General features: G+C 39.4%; 1 protein-coding gene across 1 annotated transcript in view; it reads left to right on the top strand.

Moving 5' to 3' along the window:
* The first annotated feature begins 862 nt into the window (after positions 1–862).
* Positions 863–18,218, top strand: part of pdcd4a (programmed cell death 4a) — a 31,164-nt gene continuing 13,808 nt past the window's right edge. Inside the window, exons 1-5 of the mRNA XM_038304766.1 lie at positions 863–963; positions 10,214–10,507; positions 10,704–10,801; positions 14,551–14,664; positions 14,810–15,031. Of these exons, the coding sequence (XP_038160694.1) occupies positions 918–963; positions 10,214–10,507; positions 10,704–10,801; positions 14,551–14,664; positions 14,810–15,031 (774 nt within the window). The 5' untranslated portion in view covers positions 863–917. The remainder of the gene's footprint in view (positions 964–10,213; positions 10,508–10,703; positions 10,802–14,550; positions 14,665–14,809; positions 15,032–18,218) is intronic.

Raw genomic sequence — 18,218 nt, 5'->3', positions numbered from 1 at the left:
AAATAAGAGGAAATAACTGGAAAGGGTAATGGGGAGTTCAGTAAATATGGTTAATTTATTAGGGAAGCATTGATCACATGATGTAGTTAAAGCACTTATTAAGTATTTAAAAGACACAAAATTAGATGAGAGCATTTAGTATTTATGTGTGAGTGTATTTCATTTAGTTTATTTTTGTAGATTTAAAAATAGGATTTTTTTTTTCTGAATTACATCTCCGTCCAGTTGATGGCGGTAATACACATAGTCTGTAAAGTGCCATAAAACACCATAGAAGAAGAATAATTCTAGCATTAGATGGGTTTGAAAGGAATTTTTCGCACCATTAAATCTGCAAAGAAACGTTCTAGTCCATAGTTGAGCAGGGGTCCTACCAGGTGTTATTGACTCCAAACATATCAGGGCCCCTAAGCAACTGAAGTTCCTGCTTACCGTTATTTATCCCATTGTGAGGATGTGTAACATATTATTACTGTTGTTGGCGTTAGTGCTCTGTGATTGGTCGGACCGGACCAGTGCTCTGTGATTGGTCGGACCGGACCAGCACCCACCCACTCCGCTGACCACTCCCCATCCGTGTATTTTTCCACGTGACTCCTCTGCTCAACGCCCCTGCAAAGTTAAAAACAGACTTTGTTTATCTTGTAGGCCGTTTGCTGAAATCCTATCCGACCAGTAAGCTTGCCCTACTTCCCTGTCGACTTTATTTTCACCTTCTGACACTTTGCTCCTTCACTCCCCGCTAAGACCTCTTAAAGGGACGGTGGACTTTAAAAGAAAATAGGAAAAAAAAAAACACGCTTTAATCATCGCAGGTTTTCTCCACTTATCTCAGTCTGTTTGGACAGTTCTTTAAATAAACCAGTGCAGCACCGTGACTGCGAGGAGGGTTTTTAACCGAGCACTTGAAGAGCACCATGGCGACCCAAGTGGACGGTTGGTCCTCAGCACCGCAAGCCGACGGTGAGTACGTGAGCCTCGCGTTTTGCGGTGGGTTACGCGTGGGCTGCTAACAAGAGAAATCATGGAGCGGCGTGGTTTTAAAAAATGCATGACGGGGCCTGGAGACGTGGTTTGAAGGGTGCATTGTGTGCATGCATGGGATGGGCTGCAGCGCCAGCCATGCTCCACCATGTGCCCTTGTTGAAAACACACTCACGCGTGTACGCACCACGGACTTTTTGCACTAGCTGCCTTTTGGAGCAAATGTACGGTATAAAATAATAAAAAGAAATGGCTTTTAATCGTTTATTTTATTCGTCAGCAGCGTCGTTTGAGTCGTCTCGCATTTAACCCTTTCACGGTTTTTGATTGGACGAGGCCACTTCCGCTTTGCACTAGAGATTTGCACACTCAGGTTTCCTTTGCGTTTCCATTTTAACGCGTAGTTCTGATTCCACGCGTGCAAACCCTCAGAACTCGTGCCTTTCTTTTTAGACTCTGGATTTTGTTTTGCTTTAATGACCACCATCTTGTCCCACTCCACTCCTAATGCATTTATTAACGCGCTGCAGACACTGCACATTGACGTCGTTTAATTAATTAATTAATTATTTTGTATTTAGTCAACATGACACCTTTTAATACATTACTTAAAAATGAAAAATATAAATTAATACTACTTTCTTATCATTATTTAAATAAAGCAAATATTTTTTATGTATTCCTTTTTGTTTAATAAGTCTTAAATATAGTGGATCCATGCGCCTTTAATGTCAAATAATGACGTCAGCCACAACAAGAAGCACAAGGAGATTTACATAATCTGTGATGCCATGTATTTAGATTGCATGATGAAATGTACATCTGTTGGGCTGTCATATGGGAAGCTTTACATTTGCAGTAGCATGCAAAATAAAATATAGAAAAAAGTTTAGCATAGATATGTATTGTTCTACCCTTTACAGCTTACAGCTCTACATAAAATATCATTCAAGGAATGCTTTCAAGGGGGGAGAAGCAGGGACGGAGCTAGATAGGGGGCCGGGGTGGCCATGGCCACCCTTAGCCAATAATTGGCCAGCCCTATCATTTTTTCCCTCTAATACAGACGGTGGCAGCAGTAATACTCTCAAGTGGAATATTCAAAACATTAACATTTTTTATATATTAACAATTACTTGACAATAAAAACACTCTGGTTAATTATGTGCATTAAATTCTAACCATTAGAGATGATAAGTACAGAAGTCATGCTCTTCCATAGCTAGATTTTATGTTTCATGGGGTAAAGAGAACATTATGTGTCTCTGCAAGTCATCTAGTAGTCTTCAGTGAAATCATAAATAAATAACTATTTTAATAAAAAACATATTAAATAATCAATATGTCGCTATTAGTAATTGTAAATATCAATTTTATCCAGAATGATTGTTGATGAAAGTAGGTAAGTAAAGACAATGGAAAAGATGTTCGCCCCAGAACTCAAACCTGAAAGGGTTTTATCCAGTATGCCTTTTATCTAGGAAGCACGGATGTTTAAATATATGCGTCTATTTGTTAGCAAAGGTTGTAGGAAAGTATAGTTTTTCTTTATCTAGAAAATATGGATGTGTTGCACGTTAATTCTCCTGTTGGAAGAGTGTAGATTGACCCTGAGGTTCTGGTGCCATCCCTCAGTGTACATTGGTTATTGCCTGGCCACCCTAATAAACATTTTCTGGCTACGCCTCTGGGGAGCAGTTTTGTTTTGTTTTTTAGTTTGATTAAATACATAGGACACAGTAAGCATGTCGAACCCGAGGATGGTAAAATGTGTCCAAACTTGAATGCCCTTTCTGGACAAATCCGGTTGATGATGCTTTCTGGGTTATGGTGGAATGCACTGCCAAACAGTCTATTATCTTTGACGGGAGGGAGGTTGTTGCTCCATACAATTCAGGACAGGCTGGACATCCAGTTCACACAGCAGGGGGTCAAACTAATCAGACCTTAAAGACGGTTGTTAAGAATAATTGTTTTTAACATTACACACAATGGCTACAGTTAATATGAAGGAGGGAAGAAATGATGCCTCTCTTCCACCCATTCACACACCAACTGACAGCAAATCCCTGTGATATTGTTGTAGTAACACCCCAAAAGGTGTGACTAAACATAGGCCTTGACTAGGTTCTAATTGTCTGATAAACATGAGTAATAGTGCCATGATTTCACTAATGGTGAACCGAAAAAAAAAAAAAAACGCATCTAAAACTGGATCTGCATGCAGTTATTAGCTGGTTTCAATTGGCTCTACCTTCTGAAGCTCTTTCATTTATCCTGTTGAGTTTTTTCCGGAGGAATTAAATGAATACGAAGTATAAAACCCTGTTGAGCAGGGAGAGCAACTTCACATACACCACAGTACAAGAGGTGTTAAAAGTCGATGAAGACTGGATTAACACAGAGAGGAGAGAAAGAAATGGGGAGCAATGAATGTGTGGATTTATTTCAAGAACCTTTGTATTTTTGACAAGAGAATTTTATAAACAATTTACAGCCTTGCATTTCTACTGCTGGTAAGTCCAACCCATGATGGATGCTGCTTTATATGGAGATGGTGCTTTATACTTCTCCCTACTTACTTGGTTTCTGTGTCAGTTTTTTTCATTTGATAGCTGTGTAAAATAAACAAAAATTGTGCTCCAAATTTTCCTCCCACTGATGTTGCTGAGAGAGGAATACAACAGCATAGACTGTGCTGTGTGGGCTAGGCATGATATGGCTACCAAGTAAAAGGATCTATCTATGACTCCTTAAAGCAGGGGTCTGCAACCTGCGGCTCCAGAGCCACATACAGCTCTTTGGACCCCCTACAGCGGCTCTTAATAGTGGCTAAAATGTAAATAAAGAGCTAAATAATGTACTAGTCTTCAATTTTTTCTTAAACACAAGATGGAAAAGAATGACATTAAAAGAACCAGAACCAGTTTTTAGAAGCATTTTTCTTTGAATTAGCCTGGAATTTATGTGTTCAATATTATTTTAAAAGCTAAAAATACATAATTTGTTGGCAACTAATTTCCCATATGAGATATAAAAAAAAATAAAGTTTTTTTTTTTTTCAAACAGGTTATATTTTAAGGCCCTAAACAACTTTTACTTGGTCGGATTCGGGGCTAAATGGCTCTTTAGATATGAAAGGTTGCAGACCCCTGCCTTAAAGGAACACACTGGACAGTAATGCTTTATTATCAAGGCTAAAAAAACAGCAAGAAAAGAGAAAAAATCAGCTTTTAATTTACTCCTATAGTATCCCGTGTCATTTGTTCACCACTTTTAGGACATTTTCTTAGTCCTTTCTGCACAAAGATGACCGGCATAAGCTGCCGAATCCTGCTGGTTTGCGTTTTATCTGGTAAAATTCTGCCAAACACCTGCTTCCATCTATGGGGACTAGGGTTGTCACGATACTAAACTTTTCAACTCGATACCGATACTAAGGAAAATATTCGATACTCGATACCACAAGGATAAAAATAGACTCCAAAATTCAACAGAAATATTTTCATTAATAAATAAAATACAATAAATAAACACAATAAAGGTTGTATGCTGTGCATAATATTATGCAAGCTTGATAAAAACGTATAAAATTCAAATTAAGTGTTTCTTCCTTGGCTATGCTTTGCACACATAACAATGACACTAGCCAAACCAGTTAAGAAAAAAAAATAATTCTCAGCAGCTGCACCTCTTACAAAAAAAAAGTCTGAAACTGAAAAGAGCACAGAATTATTCAATCACACAGTGTTCTGAAAGTGCATTGTCCTCTATTCTGCACTTTAGATGAATGATTGCTTAGGTGCAACTGGTGACGGCACTGTATCGATACTTTTAAAAACGAGTATTGTATCCGGATACAACATTTCAAGATCGATACTTTTTTGAGTTTCGATACTTTTGACAACCCTAATGGGGACCGTCATGCAGCTGCTTGAATAAATGCACCTGCTTCATGAAGGAAACTTCTTTAAATGTCAAATCTGATAGCGTTATGCCGATTGACTTCATTCTTTAAAGGCCTTTGTTAAACCCTATCTCCTTTTTTTTTTTAAGCCATGAGTTACTCATCCATTAAATGCACAGTTGCTCACCCTGTCTGTTTCTATTAAACCCCACAGGTATAATGCTTGACAAACCCATCCATTAACTGTCATGTCTCAGAGTATGCTTGAGAAAGTTCCTGGCTGATTATTTCCATTCCAAAACTGAACAAGCCAAGAAACTTGTGTCTAAATTGTCTGCTCTGCTCTAATCCTTCAACCTGCACACATTTTCCCCTCCTTCTTTTTTTTGTTGCTCTCCTGCAAAGTCACCAAAGAAGCTGAGTTGGATAATTTCCTGAGATGAAGAGGCAAGCCTTGACATTAGAAGAGAACATTGTCCTTTGCCTGGTAGCTTGTGTGGTCTTTCCCCAGATTTCAGCTGTTTACACTTAAATGTTGACTGTTTTTATCAAAAGCTGTATTTAGGAAAAGAAATATCACTGCTTCCTTTCATTAACTAAAATTACAGTTAAACTGCAAAGAGTATCCACGCCCTTCCACCTACGTCCAATAGATAGTGCAGACAGGCTGCTATCCTTTCCTCCTTTATCTCTTAGAGGTTTTAGTTTTTTTTTTCGCACAGTTTGTTTGTGCAACTTAAACTGATCTCAATATTATATCCCACTGTCCATGTAGTTATTACAAATAACAAAACCAATAAATTGAAAAATGTCTTTGGGCTAAATGAAAATTAGGTCGATTACTGATTATATTGTAAAAAATTATAAATTTCTGTAGATTTTTTCCTTTCGGCTGCTTCCATATTCAGGGGGTCGCCACAGGAAGTCATTATGGCCTCCTAACAGGGAAAGTTCAACGTCTGGGGCCCTTCCTGGCACAACCAGGATTCAAATGTGGTACCCCTGTTTTTCTTTTAGTAATACAGTTACTATAATATTTCTAATTTTTACCAAAGTCTTTGATTTTTTTAGACTCAATTTGCCTGTAATTTTGTCCTTTTTACTCTTCCCAGATCTAAACTCTTAACCCTAGATTAAAAGCATTCTTCTAGTGCTATGTTGCTTGTATGGGTATGGTTAAGTATTTTTTTATTTTTTAACAGCCACTATGTATATTTAGAGCCTTAAGAACCGTCCCCATGTGAGTCATGTGAAACCTGTGCCCTACTGACTTCCTTCTCATTCATAAACACTCCTACTCCATGTATGCCTTAAACCCAAACAGTTCAGCTGATTTGCAAGGCTGTGGTGTCTTCAGTCCTGCACCTGAGAGGGTGTTTAAACCGGTGAATTTCAGATCGAAGAGATTGAAGATCTTTGTGCTAGTTTTGGTTTTATCTTACAGGCCTGCTGCAGTTTCAGCCAGAGCGTCTGTTTGGTTGTGCAGCCCTCAGCAGTTATGGTCAAGCTCTGTTATCAAGCTCTGACTGTGTTTTGTTCTGCTTCATCTTGGCAAACTGATTTGGGCTTTCATACAACCTCCTGCTTTTTTTAACTTCCAGTTGACTTCAGAAGTGATTTGGCATGTAGCCATTGGTTAGTTCTTAATTTACGGCCTTGCTGGGACCTGTGGCCTATATTATGGAAGGAGGAACAGGAGACGGAGATGACACGTGGTCGACTGTTTACAGATTTTTGAAGGATGTGGGTGTGGCTTTTTGCTCTTATTAAAGCAGGTAAAGTTAGGGAAATGGTCTGGTTTAGATACACGAACTCTGTTTTTATCGTTATTTTAAATAAAACTTTTTAATCCAAGAATGATGGTAGGAAGTTACAATTTTAGGACTTAGTAGGGTGAAATATTTCTTTCTGTTTAGAGCAAAACCACTCAAGCCAGATAATCTACCAGTATATTTAGTGACATATCGTGCTTTTTTAGAAGTATTCACTGTCCTTAAACTATTACTAAAGTATTGTTTCTCATTAAATCTACAAACTTCAATGTATTTTATCAGGATTTTACTAGATAGGCTGACATGGATTTACACGATTGTGACGTAAAAATGTATGGCTTGCGAGTTTATTTATAAAAAATCTTTCCACTGCTGCATTCTAGAGAATGAGATGTTTGGAGTTCTTTGAAAATTTGTTCAAGCCTCATCAGATTAGATGGAGGTTATCCAATGTAACAAACATTTGATTTTCTAGTGTTGTACAAGATTCTCAGTTGAATTTAGGTTTGAACTTTGACTAGGCCGTTCTAAGTAGTGCTGCAACTAACGATTATTTTGCTAATCTATTAATCTGTCGAATATTTTTTTCTGTTGATCAATTAATATTCTGATAGCTAAATCCTTCCTTAAAGAAGATTTTTTAAGAAATTAAAAGGTTTCCACTTGCAGTTATTGATGGATAAAAAGGTTATTTTCATCTTAAATGCAACGTTTTTATGTATTGTTTTTACAATTTGGATATAGTTACTGCTCTAAGTGGGTTGCTCTGTCATCGAAAGGCATGTTTTAGAGTGTCTATACTCCAGATAACGATGAATCGGTTACTAAATTGGTTGACGATTATTTAGATAATCAATTAATCAGATTAATTGTTTCAGCCCTAATTCTAACCTTTGAATATTTGTTGATCTAAATCCTTCTATTGTAGCTTTGGCTCCATGCGTAGAGTATATCTTGTTGGAGGATGACCCTCAGCCACATTCTCAAATCCTTTCTTTTGTTTTGTTTTGGCATCTTACAGGTTTTCTTACAGAAAAATTTATCTTCTAAAAGAAGATTTCATGATAGGGGAATGTCAAAACCATAGCATCCTGTGCTTTGCACAGAGTTAGGTTTTGGTCTTATTAGATCAGAGCACCTTCCTCGGCATGTCGGCTGTGCTCCCACTCAAATGTTGAACGATAAATTGGTCTTATGGCTGTCTTGTATCATTGGCTTTCTTCCTACCATCATTTTATTAAGTCCACATTTGTTGGCATGACAAATTGTTCTGCCTCAGCCGTGGTCTTCTGCAGCTTCTCCAGAGATGTTGAAAATACTTCTGCAAAGCAGTGTTAAAAGATTATTTACTCTGATATAGATGTTCTACCTGAAAGAATCCTCTTATAATGTATAGCAGGCCAATACAGTTTATTAATGAAAGCAATGTTTTAGATAATGGCCTCTAAGAGTGTGAGTCTTTTGTGAAGAAAAAAAGAGCAAAAGTTAAAAGAGAATTGCTTTTTTGTTGTTGTTTTTTTTATAGAAATCAAATTATTATCCTAATAGAATCCAATGTTGCTTTCCTAAAACTGGCCAGCTCCAATGCATAACAGGCATTGGAGCTGACGTAAAGTCAAGTCTAAGTCTAAGGCCAAAGCAAGAACCATTCAGAGGATCGATCCTCTAAAATAGTTCTCCTTCGACTGCAATCTGCCGTTTGAATGATTTAGGTTTTAATTACACCCTCGGATCTGCTTGTTCCTGCCTTGCCTCGTTGCTGCTTTCCACGTCATGGGATCAAACTTGCATCCACCCAAGCCATATGTAGTCAGGTCCACTGTTTAAAAAAAAAAAAAAAAAATCTGGTGTCAGCATTTCTCCAGCATGTGCTCGGTTTACTCCCTCCCTCCCTTTCCTGGCTGCAGCTGCCCTCCCTGTGCTATTCTATACACTTTAAACTGATAACTAAATATAGGATTTCACCAACACAGGAATAGTATTAGACATGAGTTTAGGGGTAAGTTTTGCTTTGTTTTTTTTGTTTTTTTTACTGCTTATTGAGTGTATGAGTAATGCTTAATATTAATCTGTGAAGGCAATCACAGATTACAAATTTATTTTAAGGGCTAATATAAGTAGTAAACATGCAAACATACCCAAAGCTCAAGGTAGTAATAACAATTATCAGAAATGGCTTATGTCAGCCTATTTGGCATAACAATACCAATAAAAAAGTTTTGTAACTAACTCAGAAATGAAAGCGTAGAACTTTTGGCTAAAGAAAAGAAGCTGTTAGTCTTTGGTTTTATCCTCGCCAGTAAATCCAGTTTCTGTTTGCACACCAAGCAACACCAATCCTTCTACATACACGGCTCCACGCAAAGGTCAATGGTAGCGGTGGCTGAAACAATGCAGGGCTTGGGAAGGCCAGAGCAGCAGTTGGGATAAAGCAGATGGTTTTTGGGTGGGTGTGTTGGTTGGGGGCAGTCAAAGCAATAAATATAATTCTGTATGTGAATACAGAAATCTTTTTTTAGATTATTTTTTTAGGCTAAAGTGGCCTTCATTACACATTGTGACACATTGATCAAAGGTCTGCATGGCTGGTACGTGGGTCATGCGCTCTACCTGCACACCGCAGCAGAACCCCAGAATACATAAATCCTTAACAAACAACAGAAAAGTTGAACAGTTTCTGAGCAATTAAAATCATGGTTGTAAAAATGGATTAGAACATTTTGCTTATTCATTAGAAATGTCCTGCAGAATAACAACATAACCAGTTTTGTTATACCCATTTCCCACTAGCAAAAGAAAACCTGTCTAACAACCAACCAGCTTTTAATGGAAGTGGGAAAGATTCACTGACCGAATCGCCTTCAAAAGGCTCAGCTCTGATTGGCATACAGTAGGAACATCAACCCACCAATTTACGTCATGTATAGCTGGAGACCTTAGCACTACATGGTCACACTCGCAACAATATTAAGAGTGGAAGTTGTTGCTGACTGAAGGACGCTTGGATGTTACCTAATTACAATATGTGAGGTATCAAATGATCTCGTCAGGACATCTAAGAAGTTCTCTTAAAGTGTTTTGTGCAACATGTTGAGAGAGAACAAGACTTTTACCTGATACCAGGAAGGCTGAACAAACCACAGCTCTCTGTGTTCGGTCCCTTTTGCTTGTTTTCTGAAATGTGCACAAAGATGCTACTGTTTCAATGATAACAATAATGAACAGTAATCAGCAGTACAATATACTAAAGCCTGTTTGTTTCAAAGTGATTACACCCTGCTGTTTAGAGACTGCTCTTACCCACGGATAGGACATTACCACCTGTGCTGCTAGTATAAACAATCCCCTTTCAAAGTTGGAATAGTAGAGAACAGTGCATTGAACTCTGTTTATTATGGTTCTCTAAAAGAAATATGTGTGGCTACCATCAGTTTCTGCAATTCAAAGATTTACAAAGAGCATTGATTGGAAAAATGCCACAAAATTCTGCTTTAGTCTGTTGTATTTGTCTCTCTGTCTTATTTTCAAAATTGCTGGTTTCTGACCACAGAGGCAGTTGCTGTGGACCACCAGGCTGAGGCCAGAGGAACCTACAGTGATGACGGACTGGATGAGGCGGAGGTCAACGGCAACTGGACACCCCAAGAGAAAGCACTCCATGAGGCTCGCCTCAAAGCAAAGGCCAAGCGGCGCCTGCGCAGGTCCTCCTCCCGCAACTCGCAGAGCGAGTCAATCTCCGAATCGGGTGAGACGCCGGGAGGGGACCCACACGCCGTGAAGGGCAAAGTCCACAACAACGACCGCAAGTCGAGGACAGGCAAAGGCAGAGGCCTGCCAAAGAAAGGTAGGCATGACTTTGGATCCTCTGTTGGATTTATTCCTGAAGGTGTTTGTTGATCCAGGTCATGCCTCATATACAAAAACCTAGATGAGCTGGAACTAATATAACTTCTTTCAATTGTCAAAGGAAACTACTAGAGAAAATCCCAGGTTGTGTCTAAGAGCTTCCTTTAAGGTCTTTCCTGTCCTATTGTGTTCAGGTGGGGCTGGCGGTAAAGGAGTTTGGGGCGCTCCTGGAATGGTTTATGAAGCTGAGGAGCCGGATGTACTAGACCCCAACTATGATGAAGCTGCTCAGGTCAGTTGGTCTCAAAGGGTCATTGGAATAACCAGACATGAAGCATTTTTAATATTATCTTAGAATTATTTATGTTTTTATGTCGGATGTTTTTTTTATCTTCTCTAGTGCCATTGAAAGACATGAAATTTTCAGCATTAAACATTTAAGTATTATATTTGATGAAGCATATTCGAACCTAGTATTTACTAAATAGCTCAGTTTTTCTTGTGAAATTGATTTTACTTTTTTATTCACATATATACATGTAGATATGGACTATTTTTCTCTTAAGCTCAAGTCTGAAGTCTGTTCTAGATAATTAAACTGCATGAGTTGGGCTTTTTGTGATTTGGGAATCATCTCAGCAGTGTACTAGTGTGGAATAGAAATTAAGTAGAGCATCTAACTGGTTTTCATACTTGTCTTATTACTGGAGATGCATCGATCTGGTGCATGGATCGAATTTCTGCTCCGATATTGACCAATTATATTACCGGATATCGGTAATTTTATACACTATATTGCCAAAAGTATTTGCTCACCCATCCAAATTATTGGAATCAGGTGTTCCAATCACTTCCATGGCCACAGGTGTATAAATTCAAGCACCTAGGCATGCAGACTGTTTTTACAAACATTTGTGAAAGAATGGGTCGCTCTCAGGAGCTCAGTGAATTCCAGCGTGGAACTGTGATAGGATGCCACCTGTGCAACAAATCCAGTCGTGAAATTTCCTCGCTCCTAAATATTCCACAGTCAACTGTCAGCTGTATTATAAGAAAATGGAAGTGTTTGGGAACGACAGCAACTCAGCCACGAAGTGGTAGGCCACGTAAACTGACGGAGCGGGGTCAGCGGATGCTGACGCGCATAGTGCGAAGAGGTCGCCAACTTTCTGCAGAGTCAATCACTACAGACCTCCAAACTTCATGTGGCCTTCAGATTAGCTCAAGAACAGTGCGCAGAGAGCTTCATGGAATGGGTTTCCATGGTCGAGCAGCTGCATCCAAGCCATACATCACCAAGTGCAATGCAAAGCGTTGGATGCGGTGGTGTAAAGCACGCCGCCACTGGACTCTAGAGCAGTGGAGACGCGTTCTCTGGAGTGACGAATCGCGCTTCTCCATCTGGCAATCTGATGGACGGGTCTGGGTTTGGCGGTTGCCAGGAGAACGGTACTTGTCTGACTGCATTGTGCCAAGTGTAAAGTTTGGTGGAGGGGGGATTATGGTGTGGGGTTGTTTTTCAGGAGCTGGGCTTGGCCCCTTAGTTCCAGTGAAAGGAACTCTGAATGCTTCAGCATACCAAGACATTTTGGACAATTCCATGCTCCCAACTTTGTGGGAACAGTTTGGAGCTGGCCCCTTCCTCTTCCAACATGACTGTGCACCAGTGCACAAAGCAAGGTCCATAAAGACATGGATGACAGAGTCTGGTGTGGATGAACTTGACTGGCCTGCACAGAGTCCTGACCTCAACCCGATAGAACACCTTTGGGATGAATTAGAGCGGAGACTGAGAGCCAGGCCTTCTCGTCCAACATCAGTGTGCGACCTCACAAATGCGCTTCTGGAAGAATGGTCAAAAATTCCCATAAACACACTCCTAAACCTTGTGGACAGCCTTCCCAGAAGAGTTGAAGCTGTTCTAGCTGCAAAGGGTGGACCGACGTCATATTGAACCCTATGGATTAGGAACGGGATGTCACTTAAGCTCATATGTGAGTCAAGGCAGGTGAGCAAATACTTTTGGCAATATAGTGTATTTGAAATCAGGTGAGTGATTGCCACCACACAGAATGCTAGAGGGTTTTAACTTGCACGCAGATCCATGCATGTGAGTAGAAGTACTTTTCCACGCATGGGGTTTAGCAAAGTCCTGCATAAATGGACTCTGGAGAAGCATAATAAAAAAACTGTAAAACCTTAAATTAAGCGTCTACAAGCTTGTGGTTTGTGTAAAGGAAAATCAAAATAAAGCCTCGATTGCAATATTTCTTAAAAATAATCACAAATTAGAGTTTTGTCAAAATCGTTCAGCCCTAGTTTATTAATTCATTAGCTGAATTATGTCGGCCCGATCGATCTTCCCAGGCGGAAAAAACTGGATTGGTGCATCTCTATTTATTACCAAAAGCCTTTTCTCAGTCTTCCTCATGTGGACAGGATTAGCATTAATTTGTAATGCGCTCTCTCTTAGAGCTGAATATTGAATTATTGTAGACCTTGTTTGTAATTTTAGTTTTAAATAAAGCTAAATCTACATTGAGTGATCATGCTCATTTTCTCCCTGTGTGACCATCCGGGTAGAGATCAGGCATAACGCAGCATGTGATTTGGCAAAAGCTCATTACACCAAGGCGACTGGCTCGATTGTTTAATCCAGATGGTGGCGTCCCATCACAATCAACCCTGCTTTCAATCTTTAACCCTGTTTATCATGTGAATGCGGGATGTGATGCTGAACGCTTGACGGGTTTTTCTCCCTGCTTCGATCACATGAATGCATTCCGTGGTGGGAACTGAGCTTCTGTCTGTCAGAAAGGAGGGGGTAAAAGCCTGATAACGGTCTTTGGGAATGGCTCACAGGAGCTGATGTGATTTGGCCTTGATGGGTGCACAGTGTCGGTACAAATATGTGGAGTGTCGAAAAGGAGCAGGGACCGGGTGGTACAGAAAAATAAATGGGGATGCAGGCAGTGGGTATGGCCTTTGAGTCAGGCTGTGTAGTAGATCATACAGGGTCATCATGTGTATGGGAAAATGTCAGTGAGGGGAAATATTATTCAGCACTGATGTGGAAACTAAGACAGTCTTTAAAGAAGAGGAATATAAAATGTAGTTCTTTAATGGTTTATGCATTTTTTTATCTTACGATCCCAAACTTAATTGTATGTTGTTTGTTTTCATTGCTGGTGGTTTGTCCCTTTTTTGGTCTGTTTTCGAAATAACTACAAAAGTTATGGGTGGATTCTGCTAAAATCTGTTGCATATTGTGACTGGCAACAAGTGATTCCTTTTTGCTGATGATCCAGATCACCATCTGTATCCAGGAATAAAAAAAATATATATATATTCTGTGAATACAGGTATAAACTGAGGGTGGAAGTCACAATATGGCGGGGGGGAAAGAGCTACTCAGGCAGAGAGCCGTGCTCTCCCTGCTTTTCTAGTAGATGCTGCAATATAAAGCAAAAAGTGTGCAAAGTGTTCTTTAACCTCCAAACCCTGTCGTGCTTGAGGCTGAAACCTTTTCCAATTTTGATAGATTCTTGATCAGGTTAAGGTCTGCTTTTTTAATTACCATCCCGTTGTACCGCTGGATGTTTGTTTATGGTTCAATCCAACGAAAACAGCAGTTCTCACATCTTGCCACAGGTTTGATTAAAATCTATACTTTGACTAGGCCATTCTAAAAACAATCTGTTTGGATGGAAACCCACCTGTTATATCTCTGGCAGGACAAACCTCTGCCTGAGCCTTAATAGCTGAAGCTCATGTGTTTTTTTAGTGTTTATTTATCCCATTAGGTGGGTTTGCTTAGGAAATCATGAGCAATTTTACTTCCACGTCAGTTAGATGATTTTATGTTGCTCCTTTACCTGGAATCTCAATAAAATCCATTGAAGTCTGTGATTATGATGTTGGCCAACTTGCAGTGGTGTGAATACATCGGCTGTTTACTGTAACCGTAAAGCCACTTGGAGCATATTTGTGTATATTTTGTAATAATTTGTAATCCATTGTTTTTTATGTGTTTCACCACAGGGTGACACTGTTTATGAAACAGTTGTGCCAGAGGTAGAAGAGAAGGAACTAGAAAAAATGGTAAACCCAATAGTACTGGAGTACTTTGAACATGGAGACACAAAAGAGGTTGAGGTAAGGATCTCAGAAGGCTTCCTTTTATGTACAAATACATTGGTTATGCAGAAATGAGTGGGTTTAGAGAGCATTAGCATTGTCTATTTGTGCATATAAGTGAGTTTTAGATCCAGACTCATGTTCAATCTTGTGCCCCTTCTAGGCGTTGCTAAAGGAGCTCAACCTGGGCCAGCATAAGTACGAGTTTACCTCCGTGGCAGTGTCCCTGTCCCTTGAAGGCAAGGCCAGTCACAGGGAGCTGACCTCCCGTCTGCTCTCCGATCTGTCTGGGAAGATGCTCACACAAGAAGACATCGCCCATGCTTTCGATAAGATGCTTAAAGAGCTGCCAGACCTCATTCTGGACACACCAGAGGCCCCTCAGGTAGAGCTGATATACTGAAGCCAGAACCTTGGATCCATTCTCTGTGGTGTTTGCTTAGAAGGGAGGAGAGGCAAAGCAGGGCGTAAGGCACTTAAAAGATTAGAGATCAACACAGGCGTTTAAAATTAGCTTTTTTTTTTCTTTTCCTCTCTGTTTTATGGATTGGCTTCTCCTAGTCTGCTGGCTTCTTTTGTTTTTACTTAATCTGTTTTGATCTGTTTGTTGAATGCTTAAATCATGATCAACTAAAAGAAATTTTAAAAAGTGAGAAGTTTTTCTTAAAAGGCCATATGTACACTCCCACACAACTTCAAAAAATCTGAAATTTTCTGTAAGTTACATGTGCATGGTGCTACGTTGTGTTTTATCTAGGGTTGGGAATTGAAAAGATTTTCACGATTCCGATTCCCTTTTCGATTCTATGAAACGATTCGATTCTTTATCGATTCTTTTTTCGATTCCAATTTGGGGGAAAAAGGAGAACAAACAGTTTGATTATCAGAATCAACTTTGTTTACTTAACTATTGCACAATCGTACAAACTCAACAAGATCAAGATGTCCACAGGAAATGTGAAACTGGAGTAACATCTGTGTTTAAATGAAAAATAAATATACAAGAACAAACTTAATAACCAACAATGTCTAATAACAAATGATGGGATAATAACCTATTTTAAATAACAAAAAATACTAATTATAAAACAGTAGTAGGGAAAATTAACAGTTCTTTTGCAGAAAGATGAGCATATCTGCTTTTTCTGGAAGGATACAGGATCTTTCAGGGCTTATGGTGTCTCCAGCCGTGGAAAATACCCTCTCAGATGGGGTGGAGGAAGCCTGCACACAGAGGTAGTTTTCAGCCAGTCCAGATAGCAAGGGCAGCGTATCTTGCTTGTTCCACCACCACAGTGTGGCGCTATCCCTGCAGGGGATGGAGGGCAAGCTTTTACAGAGCTGGATTTCCTGATCTACCCTCTGGGCTAAGGAAAGACGGGGCTTTGATTCACAAAGTGACCGCAGCTCGTTGTCTACTTCCTCGAATAGTTCTTCCAACTTGCGTAACTTACGTAAAAAACGTGACGTAAGTCGTGCTCCCCAGAGCCGGCGCTCTAGGCTCTGTTGCTGCGGGAATCGAAAAAAGAATCGTTCAGCGAGCTGCCAAACGATGCCATGGAATCAGAAAATACGGAACCGGTCCTTAACAGGAACCGGTTTTCGATTCCCATCCCTAGTTTTATCCCTCATATTGTACAGCATTTTGTTACGCTTGTCTTAGAAATGTGCTCTATAAATAAAACATACATACTTACATGCGTTAAAGAAAGCCAGGCAAGTACTTAAAGTAACTCATACTTGACATTAAATTTATTGAATTCCATGTACTGCATTTTTCGGACTATAGAGCGCACCTCGCAATAAGCCGCACCCACTAAATGTTTTGAAAAACTGGAAATGTACATATATAAACCGCTGATTTCTATTGAACCATCTCCCACCAAGCCAGTAGGGGGTGCTCTACATAAAGATTCTAGCCTGGGGAAGCAGAAGAAAGCCAGCTTGTGTTAGTTTGTTGGTCGCAGAGAGAGTTGCAGTCTAAGGCTCTGTTCGAAAACCTAGGACGTGTCCTCCAAGGACGCGGTCTACCTAGACTGGATCCTTCGAAGTCCTTGAAAATAAGGAGACCGGAAGAGTTAAGGCTGTGAATTCGACCAGGTCTACCCTTCGACGGGTTTTACCGCTATATGCTCTGTTGCTTAGCAACCGTAAACGTTGACACACAAAGCAGGAAAAGAATGAATACACAAGTTTTCAAAACTGTTTATTTATTTCTTTTTTATTGTAAAGTGAACAAAGACTACACTCACAAGAATCCAGAGTGGAATAAAGGTTCCAACCACCGGGAGCAGGGACAAATAAAATCAAATGTAATGATAGAAACCTCAGTCAGTTAAATAACCTAATGCTGTCATTCTGCACATCTCTCATGTTGCTGCTATTTTCAAATATCCATTACTGTAAAAATGTCCATAGCTGCATATTGGTTATTTATTCTCCAGTTTTATATTGTTAAAACACTTTACAGGATTTTATTGTTTATATTTTAACTCTTCCCTATTATGTTATTCTTATACATTTTTTCCTAAGGTCCACATTTGTGTGACCATTTTCAATAATCTTTCTGCTGCTGTAAATCTGCCCATTGTGGGACAATAAAGGGATTTTCTATTCTATTCTATAAAAGGGGTAGAAAGATATAAGTAAATCTAAACAATGTATTTATAAAAAAATATATCTGCAAAATCTCTAATATTCAACAACAAAAAATACGTAGTTAAGCATATTGTGCAAAACAGCAATAAAAAGATAAAAATCCTATCAGATTTATAGTTCCCACCCTGCAGATCTATTAGAATCTGTCCTTAAATTCCAGCCAAATCCATTTACACAGTAACAGATAAAAACCTTTAGATAAACCAAACATTACCGCCACATATCTGACTCAATGACCATTAAAACAACTATTTTTCATTAATCTCAGACGGAACTATTAAATGACTTGTATTACATTAAACTGAACTTCCAATTTTCACCACTGTTTGGCGCCAAGTAACCTTTACTCTGATCACGGCTTGCTTGGTCTCGCAATGAATCCTGGGTAAACCAAGGATGGCGAGGATACACCAGACCCGTCCTTCAAATCGGGCAAAAAGAAGGACGCATTTTAAGGCCGCATAACGAGGACTCTTGGAATCCGACCAGACCTCGGCGCCGCGCTATGACGTAATCGGCCTTCGAATCCGGTCTTCTAAGGATGCGTACTAGGTTTTCGAATAGAGCCTAAGTTTTGTATTTGCAGAGTAAACATTTTTTTTTACACCTGTTCACATTTTAAGTACACGTACACAAAGTCTGTCCTACAAGTTGAACATTAAAAACCTCTTACATTCTCAGTTTTGCTCCAAATGGTCCAGAACTATTGTTGCAAAACTAATTGTGCTTTGTAACTTTGGTGTAATTGTAGATTTTTTTTAATTTGGCAAAATTAAAAAAGAAAAAAGTTACACCTCTTCAAATTCTTAAGTACACAAACTGTGTTCTGTGAGTTGCACATCAAAAATGTCTTCCATTCTGTTTTGCTACAGCAGATCTAAAACAAATGGTGCAAAACAAATTCAAACACGTGT

The sequence above is a fragment of the Cyprinodon tularosa genome, unplaced genomic scaffold (genome assembly GCF_016077235.1).
Source record: "Cyprinodon tularosa strain WSP-4 unplaced genomic scaffold, ASM1607723v1 ctg540, whole genome shotgun sequence".
NCBI classification, from domain to species: Eukaryota; Metazoa; Chordata; class Actinopteri; order Cyprinodontiformes; family Cyprinodontidae; genus Cyprinodon; species Cyprinodon tularosa.
Note: the sequence above shows the minus strand (reverse complement) of the source record. Positions and strands in the feature narration are given on the sequence as shown.